General features: G+C 40.6%; 1 protein-coding gene across 1 annotated transcript in view; it reads right to left on the reverse strand.

Moving 5' to 3' along the window:
- The window catches only part of PIGG (phosphatidylinositol glycan anchor biosynthesis class G (EMM blood group)), a 104,855-nt gene extending 95,799 nt beyond the window's left edge, over positions 1 to 9,056 (reverse strand). The window contains exons 1-5 of the mRNA XM_026098697.2: positions 8,821 to 9,056; positions 5,890 to 6,095; positions 4,484 to 4,693; positions 2,815 to 3,003; positions 1,115 to 1,256 (exon numbers count right to left, since the gene is read on the reverse strand). Coding sequence (XP_025954482.2) covers positions 1,115 to 1,256; positions 2,815 to 3,003; positions 4,484 to 4,693; positions 5,890 to 6,095; positions 8,821 to 8,980 — 907 coding nt within the window. The 5' untranslated portion in view covers positions 8,981 to 9,056. The remainder of the gene's footprint in view (positions 1 to 1,114; positions 1,257 to 2,814; positions 3,004 to 4,483; positions 4,694 to 5,889; positions 6,096 to 8,820) is intronic.
- Between the last annotated feature and the right edge of the window lie 797 nt (positions 9,057 to 9,853).

The following is a 9,853-nucleotide window of genomic DNA, read 5'->3' on the forward strand; positions in this document are numbered from 1 at the left end:
ACTAGATGTACTTCACTATGTTTATTGTAAAAAAATGCACATTTAGTTTAAACCGAACACAGAGACTAACCACAATGAACAGAGATTGCATTTACAGAACCTACACCTAAGTAGCCTGGCAGTTAACAAGTAGCAGTAAGACATTTATAAAAAAAAAAACTTACCTGGGAGCTTTGATCAGCTCTTGACTTTGTTTTCTACATCTGAAAAGAGCTCAATGATTCCTAAAGCAATGCTTTATGTTTCAGCTGGATACCAGCTTCACAAATGACAGACAGATAAACATACTTGGGCTGTGCTGCAGGAACCTCCAGCAGGAAAAACAAATTAAGGTTCTGCAGGCAGGCTTTAAAAGCAAAGAAATCTGATAGGAATAGGCAAAAGGCAGACTGAAAGGCTGCAGGAAGCGTTATTTTGAACAAAATATTCACTCCTGTTATAACTACATTTCACTGATTCATTCAGTGGGCTTAGTTAACCAAGAAGGTATATATGTTAGACTAAACACTGTTACAAACCGCTAGAGCATTGTCTCCTTTCCCATTGCCTTAAGCGATGTTCTACAAGTAGAAAGTGAGTGTCAGAAACAGATAACCTCATTTTAACGGTGTAAAATGAACTGCCTGGCTAATACAGCAAATACATTCATCCTCAATATCCTGTCCTTAGATACTCAGCAATCAATAGTCATGTTTTCACTGCTGCAATCTCTTACCATTTCACAAAGCTAATTCCTCCCCTTTGCTGTTACTCGCAGCAGAAGTCAGCTTTTATTCCTCTATCCTGGCTTTCCGAGAGGGAAGCATGGAGGGCAAGGATATATTCTGGCTACTCAAAACAAAACTTATAACTCACTTCGAACAGGATTTTCACTCTAATCACATCCATGTCTCATTGTCTCTCAGCTTCAGCATGACACAGATGCAAACCCTGGCTAAGCAACATAAAGGTCACACAGATCGAGCCTTCAGAGTCACCCGTAGAATGAACCATGAGCTAAATTCCAGCTATGCTAGCAGGAGGTACCCCCAAAGTATTTTTCAGCAACAACTCTAGAGCTAATATGAATTAGAGATGGGACTATATTCCAAGTAGGGTATTTTTTGATCCTTACCACTTCTCTTTTCAAAAGCAGAGCTGATAAACAGCAGTGGGGTGTGCACTTCTCCTTCTGAAGAACCACCGTGACTACCTGTTTCAGACATCCCGTGATCTCCACAAACAACTAGCAAACTGGGCAGAGAAGCCTCTCCTTCCTGCAATTCACAGAAAGAAATTTACAAATACTGTAGAAAACAAAATGCATATACACCATTTTTTATTTTTTTTATCATATTCATGCATGAATGTCTTGAAATAATTCACATTTTTTTAATTGGCTCACAACATCTAAGGCAGATGAGCACGGATGTCCTCAGTGAAGTGTTATGCAACGATAATACCTTTGAAAAAGTAAGATACACATACTTATCATTATATAGCAAACACAACAAAAAAAATAAAAAGAAAAAAACTAATTTACACAGTCAGAAGAAACTGACCAAAGGAATAAATACAGGTCCTCATGCTGTGACAAGAAAATCAGGAGTACAGGAGCAATAGCACTGACCGAGAAGTTTTCCCCACACAGTTACTTCAGGTTCTTTGACTTTCTAGACATGAATTAAAAAATATTCCTATTTATAAATCTTATTATAATGGAGGGGATTTAAGTAGAGTCAAAGGAAACAGGCTAAACAAATAGAATGAATAAAAAATTAATTACATGCTTCCATATTAGACTGTGAGCTTTATATTCAAACACAGGCTAGAGAAATTTTCAAAGTTTATATTCAAATTTCTTCTTCAGTCTCTCAGGTGTCTTTAGGGTAGAAATCTGACATGACTGATGTCAAATGATGTTTATTTTTCTGAAGAAAGAGAAACAGAGGCCTAAGTGAGGCCTGTCCTTGTAGTATCAGCTGATTACCAGTACCTGCTGTATCTAGAAATAAGTGCTTTTATCATTCTGTATTCTAAAACTGAGATAAGCTCTTGCACATAACTAGCAAAAAGCTTAACATATTAACAAACTGTGCCAAATGCACTGCAACAACATAGATTAAACTGTAACTTTCACAAGCAGGATTTTATCCTCTCTTTTGGTATGAAACCATCTGTCTGTCTAAAAATAATGCTAAAATCTTATGAGCAGCTATTCTGAATTCCAGTCATTCAGAGAATAAGCTTCAGGGCACTTGGAGTTAGGACTTGGTATTTCAGCATCCAGATTACTTCATGAAGTGACAACCCAAGTCTCCAACTCTAAAAAAAGATTCAGATTTGACAATTTATGTGCTCCGTTTAGCATAAGAAAAATGCTTTTTACAACAATCATTTCAATTTGAATCTTTTCAGTATCTGAGAACTAGATACACCTTCACAACTGTCTAAATGAAAACCATTAGCTATACATGCCTTCTGTTCCTCCAGCTGAATTTCACTAATAGAAAATACACCAACCGCCATTCTAATTCATGAATGATAGCAGAATATTGACAGCAGTTCTCTCTCTCCTCCCACACAACAAGGGGGGTTCTTTCCCACAACTGTTCAGAAGAGATTGTTAACAGACTTTTCTAAGGTCAGGCAGTAAATCCTTAAAAATGCTACACTACATTGTTAAGTGAAGAAGGGATGGGGAAGGATAAGAATAGAATACTCACTTTGGTCTAGGAGCAAACTATCACCCATGAAAAGGGGTTTCAAGGAATATAAAAACAATGCTAGTCTACAAATGCCAGATTTTCATCCAAAACATGATATATTTATTACCTTTGAAAGAAGAGAAATATGAATCTTCTTGAGGATGTTATCCATTTCATGAAGCTTTGGTCCCACTAATGGGCTGTTTGGTCCAGTCATATGACCAATATGGTCCAAACCTAGGTAATGTAATATTAGGATATCCCAGTCTTCTCTCTTTAACACTCTGTCCAAGTGCCTGGTAACATTATCATCAACCTCAGAAATGAAAGGGAAACAACTGAAAGCTAAAAAAAATCCCTTTTACAAAAAGCAAAGAAAAATTAGATTGTACCACCCACAGAAGTTCCACAGAAGTTGGTGAGAACTCCAGTCACTCACAAATTTAAAAGAAAAAGAAAAAAATCAGTCTGATTCGTTCAATGCCAAGCAGAGTCAAAAATTCTGTCATACCAAACACATTCTTCATTCCATTTCACTCCTTTCCGGCTATGAAGTGTCAGATTACATACAAGCAGAGAAAAATTTGACTGTGATGCTTCCACAGATACTTTAAAAGACTGTTTCAAGACATATTCAGTCACTTTCGTACTCTACACTCCTGATTTTTCACTTCACATGATGTAAGTAGAGGGAACAAGCCTCTGTCTGGAATTTGGAACCACAGGAAGAAAAAACAACTCTGTCTCTTTCGACTTAAATTTTTGCTAACGTGTAAACACAAAGGATTGTATTTACTGTGGGAAAGAGCACTGACCACATACCAAGAAAGAACAAAGATTGGTCCAGTGCTATCTAGGGCCTATCTGGCATGTTCTCCTACTTAGGTTGACAACCCATTTTTAATTGCATACATATTTCTCCCTGGATATTAAAACTACTTTAAACATTTCAAATGCATCACTAACTTGTCAACTCTGGATATAACTATTTAAACAACTATGAAAGCTTTCCACTGAATAAACTGTCTTTCAGAAAGTAAAAAGACTGCATAAGGAGCTTGAGAGCTATAAAACCACAGACCAAAGATCATGTTCACATTTTCCCACTCCATGCTGAAGTTTCTGCGATTCTTTATTAGAGTAACCACGTAAAAATGACTTCCATTCCCATTGTTAGGCCTATTTTGCTTCCTTAAACATGGTAATAACATACTTATATAAGCAGCAGCAGGTTAACGGCTTGAGGTTTTACAAATCATTAAGGTCCAAAATACAAACTAAAATTGCAGAAACAATTTACCCTTTTAGTATTCCCAGAACAAGAGCTTTCACAGCTTATTCCAGCTACCTTCTATGCTTCCTCTTTGCTAACATACTGAGGCAGTATTCATTTTGCAACTGCAAAAGCTATACAATAGCTAAAAAAGTATGCCTCTAAGAGAGTAAGATTATATATTACTGGGCCTTTAAAGATGTTCGGAACTAGCATAAATGTGAGAGATGGGAAACACAGATATGGATCTTTTAAACAAAGCAGGTGGTCTATTGTCTATTCTCCTATCAGGACAAGTTTTGTGAGTAAATCATGTGACTGTTTAGGAAAGTTAGGGAGTTCTTTACTAAGTGTATCTACACACTTCCCACAGGTGACACACATACCAAAATCCAATTTCTATTTAATTGTCAGATTCATATTTCAGAAAAAGGATAGTTTTATTAATTTATTCTTTTTTAGGAGTCTTTGCTACGCGCTTGTACACTCGTTATTTGACTTGAGATTATAAAAAGGCTCTCACCTCTGTAAAATCTGACACAAAAAAAGATGTTGTTCCATCGTACTCCACAAAATGCTTCGGAAACAATCTAACCCAAGTATCATCACCATAAAAGATTATTCTTTTCCCGGCTGTTTTTGCCTGCCATATCAGATTGTCATCCAAAAGAGCTGGAGAATTGAGGTTCACAATAACATCAATGAAACCAGGTATGCTACCAGTCATCAAAGCCTAGATAAAACAACAAAAGAAAAGAGCTATATAACATAAACTAGAAGAGGTTTCCAGTGCTCAGAAGAAAATAATAGCATAAGATGAAGTAACGAAGAGGGGAAAAAGATTTCACTTTATTGCGTTCCTTTATTGAAAGTGTAAAGAACGGATGAACTGTCATGCCATATCATACCATCTGTCACCTCCTGATTTCTGGCATCAGCCAGTACTGGTTTATTACAAAGGTTAAAAATAACACTTTCCTAACTGGTAGCCAGTAAAACTCCTTCATATCTCAGTAGAAATTTACTTCACTTAGTGGTTCAGGAAAACACCAAGAGACTGTTTAAACAGCCCAAGTAAACTGTTTTAACAAGTTTAGGACATTCAAAACAGTAAGTGAGACTCCTAAGAAAAACACAGTGAAGTCCACCTATCAAGCGTTACAAGATTTCCCCCCACCACCACCTCCAGAGCAGTGTCTCTCAGCTTCTTTAATGCACAAAATGCTAAGCAGTGACTTCTCATTGTATGAATCACTCAGATCCAGCACGGAGAAGCCCAGATGATCAAGTATTCTGATGACACAGCCACGGTTCATCTCTTAGTTACCTGAAACTTGGCACAACTCTCTTTCGAAACTCCACAAAAGCATCCCTATGACAATTTAAATATATGCCAAACTGGATTTGCTAGCAAAAGGTACAGGAGCACAATGAGAAACACCAACAAAAATGCTCTTGGACAGAAGACATTGGCAAATTTGATTACTAAGAGGCTATTGCCTTCCTACAATTATCATTTCCATTTAATGAAAAGACTACATCAATCATTTTTATGTTGATCATTTGCAATACAGCCTTAACTGTCCTTACACTGTTTCTCACAGATCCTCCTAGCATGGAGCCACCAAATAAACGAACAAAACAAGACAAAGTGTTTTTTAAGTGGGAGCTATCACCACTTCCTCTTACTCAGCTCCTCTGCCTTCCATTGATGCCTGAACTTTCCTACAAGCAGCACATCTGGGTCATGGCAAATTAGCATTATATGCCATGCACTATTACAGTAAAGTAAGTTTCAGCCACAAATTGGCAGTAACACAGCAAATCTGCTCTTTATGCCACTCTGAGCACATGCAAGATCCAAATCTTCCCAATTTTCTCAAAGTTAAAGGTATATGAAATAACTCTAAACTGAAACAAACAGCTTACCTTAATTCGAGGCATAGTCACAGTGGGTGGCTTTGCTTCAGCAACAAAACTGTAAGACGTCCCTTTTTCAATAACTTGTGTAGTATAGGGCATAAACTGTTTACCTTTGGATCCAAACACAAAGTCATCTCTCAAAGCATCTATCAGCACAATGACTACTTTTTTGAAGAGCGGTGGTGGAACACTGGTCCAGTTAGAAACCATTCCTAAGGAACAACAACAACAACAAGAGTACTTAAAGTCATCAACAAATTTTAACATTTGCTGGATCAAGTTAAAGGACAACTTCATCACAGAAATGAGTGCTTCTAAGTGTTTTATTAGCTTTACAGTCAAAAGTAAATAATGGTGAACACTGGAAGTAATCAGAGCAAGTTGAGTTTTCAGGCCATCTAGCACAGGAATGACACAAAAAATAATTCCTATAGAGCATGTAGGAAGAAAAACAAGCATGTAGGAAGAAAATCAAAAAGAATACAATAAAATCTAATGCACTGCGTGAAATTGTGAAAGGAAAACCCCATTCTTCAACAAGAATGTTAAAGAATTTAAGAAGGGATAATACATTAACCAAAGAGAAAGTAGAAGTCAAGACTGTATTACATAGATCCAACAGACAACAATTTTCAGAAGAAAAGATGCAGCATTCAGTTGTGCTACTATCTGGTTTTGCGTGTCAGAATATATCTGGAGCAATGCTTTTCAATCAAATCTCACCATCAGAGAATAGGAGAATCACAAAGAAGTACACAAAATTTCACTACAGTTTGAAGGAGAAAAACATCTGTGCACACTCATGCCCTTCCAGGTCAAAGACTCTACGCCAGGATAATACAGTGATGGCAGCTGCAGGGACAATATCCCGTTCTGGAATCCCTTTAACAGGCTATGTTGGCAGGACCAGCAAAATTCAGTTGTGCATTGGGTTAATGACAGTGGGCAGTAGCATGCCTTTAAGTCCACCTCCTTCTGTCATGTGGGTGCAGGGCTGTCAGAACAGTTGTTCAATTGCATCGAGCTTGGTCCACATGACGGCATTTTGCTTTTACAGCACCAGTTTTTGGTCCCATACCTCTATCAGGAAAAGGGCAGAGAGACAAAAGGAAAGTGGAACGGATCCTACCCATAGATTTCCACTTAGACAACACCCTGATCAGCTTCTCAGTACCTGCATTATATAAAATCAGCTTTTTACGTGCTTTTAGAGTAAAAAGTGTTTCTGAATAAGTGGCTGACAGTTTGGGAAGGTCAGAAATAATATTATGTCAAAGAACAGAACCTCAAAAACCAAATTCAGAAACTGTATTTTTGTGTACATGGATAAGCATCAATAAATTAGCATCCACAAAATCTCTACTGTTAGTGATTTTTTCAGACTTGTTCAACATGCTTCTGAAGAGACAACATAAGAAAATTTTGGAGGGGGATGGAGGGAGCAGAAACCACAGAAGACTGGATCTGCCAGCAACCTTGATTAGACAAACAAAGTTTTTTTCCCAAGATTTGAATTATCAGCTTAGCAGGCATGCTCTGGCTCTGACTCTAAAACAAGAAGGCAGCACTGGATGGACTATACTGTTAGTTACGTCTTTTTTATAATTTATTCCAAATCCACTCACCTAGAGTAACAAAGTGTTTTGAATGATGAAAAGGCTCAGTTCACAAACACATACACTCTATTCACATGACAGTACCACTGAAACTACACTAAATCAACTCCCTCCTATAGTGTCATTCATCAGTAAGTCAAGTATTAAGAAGTGCACAGGATTTACCAGTCAACTACAAGCCATTTAAAGACTTTCACTGTGTCCATGTTGCAAGACCACTAAAGCAACACCATGTTCAGCTATGCTCCATATGCTTATTTATGCCTGGTATGGTTATTTATAAAACAGTTACTTGAAATGAAGCTTAACTTTTGCAAGCAATGAAGAAAACCATTGGTTCTACCAAAAACTTACTGCAATGCTGTGCTGCAAGGACTCACTATTAAGCAAGCAACTCTACAACGTTTATTACTTGCCCCACAGGCAAGCCAGCTTGAACATAATGCTAGTCAGAGCTCACATAATGAAATGTTTGGGAAATGAAGATCCACTGAAACAAAATTATGTTTTAAACAGTTCAAAAGAATGCCTAAAGCCTGGTTTTACAAGCAATCCCCTGCCTTCAGAACACGTTTTCCAGATCAAGACAGATCACTCCGTAAGCAAATTCTAACCCAAGAGCTAGAACCAGGATGAATCCTTCTTTAGCGTCACTCCATTTTTCTCTAAGTATATCTAGGATTACTACTGACATACCTAAATGTTTGTAAAGAGCTGTGGTACACATTTATAGACTTTAATTCCAACCAGTCTTTTCAAAGCCCAATTGTCTGATCTTTTTTTTTTTTTTTTTTTTTTTTTTTTTTTTGCAGACAGCCTACCTCTGTGTTACTCTCCTGCTAATAATCATGTCAAGGCGGAATGCAAAGTTTCACTCACGCTTACATCAGAGATTTCCACAGAGCAACCTACCAAACACCTCTGGCAGTCATAGTGCTTAAAACACAGCTTAAAAACAAACCGCCCCTTGGCAGCTCCACCTGAGATCTGTTCCCAGATTAGACTTCTTTCAGTGTTCCTGCTTAACCGATATTAGCACATTATCCTCTGAATTATTCAGCCTTCCTCTCTTACCGTTGTTTCTAGACAGTTTAAGTAAGCCTGTCCCAAATTTCCCAGTTTTCTATACTTTAGAAGAATTAAGAATAACACGCAACGAAGACCCAGCATGACGGTTACAGTCCTGCTCAGCCAGGTTAGCCACGGGGCTACGGGGCGGGCGGGGCCGGTTGCCATGGTGATCGCGCGGGGGGGCGTGGCCTACGGCGCCGGGCGGGGGTTGCCGCGGTGACCGGGGGGAGGGGCGGGTTGCTGGGGTTACCTGAGCCGGGCGGCGCCGGTTCGGCGGGAGGGTCCCGGCGGGCCTCGCTGCGGGGCAGCGACCTCACGGGCAGCGGGAAGAAGCCGCGGAGGAACAGGGCAACCCCCAGCGCCTCCACGAGGAGGCAGGAGGAGGCGAAGACCCCCGAGCGCAGCCGCATCCCCCCGCGCCCCGGCGGCGGCTCCGCCAGGCCGCGCACCACCAGCTGTCCAGGGCGGTGCCCAGCGCCGCCCCGCCCCCTCCCTCCTCTCCCCGCCCCCGTCCCAGCTGTCGGCCAATCAGCGAGCGGGGTGCCGCTCAACGGAGCCCTACTATTGGCTAGCGGCCAACCAACCCTCCGCGAGCGAGGGAGCAGAGGGAGCAGGTTCCCTAACCGGAAAGAGACCCCGGCGCTCGAGCCAATAGAAGCCGACAAGGGAGGGGACTATAGTTCCCAGCAGCCCGCGCGGCTCCGAAGCGGCGGGCTACGGAGCGGCGCTGGGGTCATTCCGCGCCTTCCCGCGGGCAGGGCGGCAGGTTCACCGCGGGAGCGAAGGTCTTGACAGGCCGGGCCCGGCCGTGTTTGGCAAACAAAAAAAAGTCGTTTTTCCTGTGCCCCCTCCTTTTTTATACAGGATTGACCAGTAACCTTTTTTATCCGTATCCCCTGGGAAGGAAGTTGAAACTTGCAGGCAGCACATGGCAGATGAAAAGTACTGGAGAAAAGGCTTTAAAAATTTATTTTCTAAAAAATGCGTTAAAGGTGTTCAGCCAAGTGAAGCACGGTTGGTATTGGCCTCACTGGGGTCTTTGATACGGGAAGATAACCTCAAAACTCAACTCCCTTCGCCTCAACCAAGGCAGCTTTTCACCTGCACCTAAGAAGTTTCTGTAGGCCACGTCTCTTTGCTGGGAAGTTCAGGCACATTTTTTGCACTGTGTGTGCAGATTGCTTGGCTTTATCTGTCAGATGCAGGTTTACCTTCGTCTAACTGCGGCAGTGGTGCCGCCAGCCCCAGACCACTAGCGCCGTTCACCATCCTGGGCTTGGTGC

Source organism: Dromaius novaehollandiae, chromosome Z (assembly GCF_036370855.1).
Source record: "Dromaius novaehollandiae isolate bDroNov1 chromosome Z, bDroNov1.hap1, whole genome shotgun sequence".
Classification (NCBI taxonomy): domain Eukaryota; kingdom Metazoa; phylum Chordata; class Aves; order Casuariiformes; family Dromaiidae; genus Dromaius; species Dromaius novaehollandiae.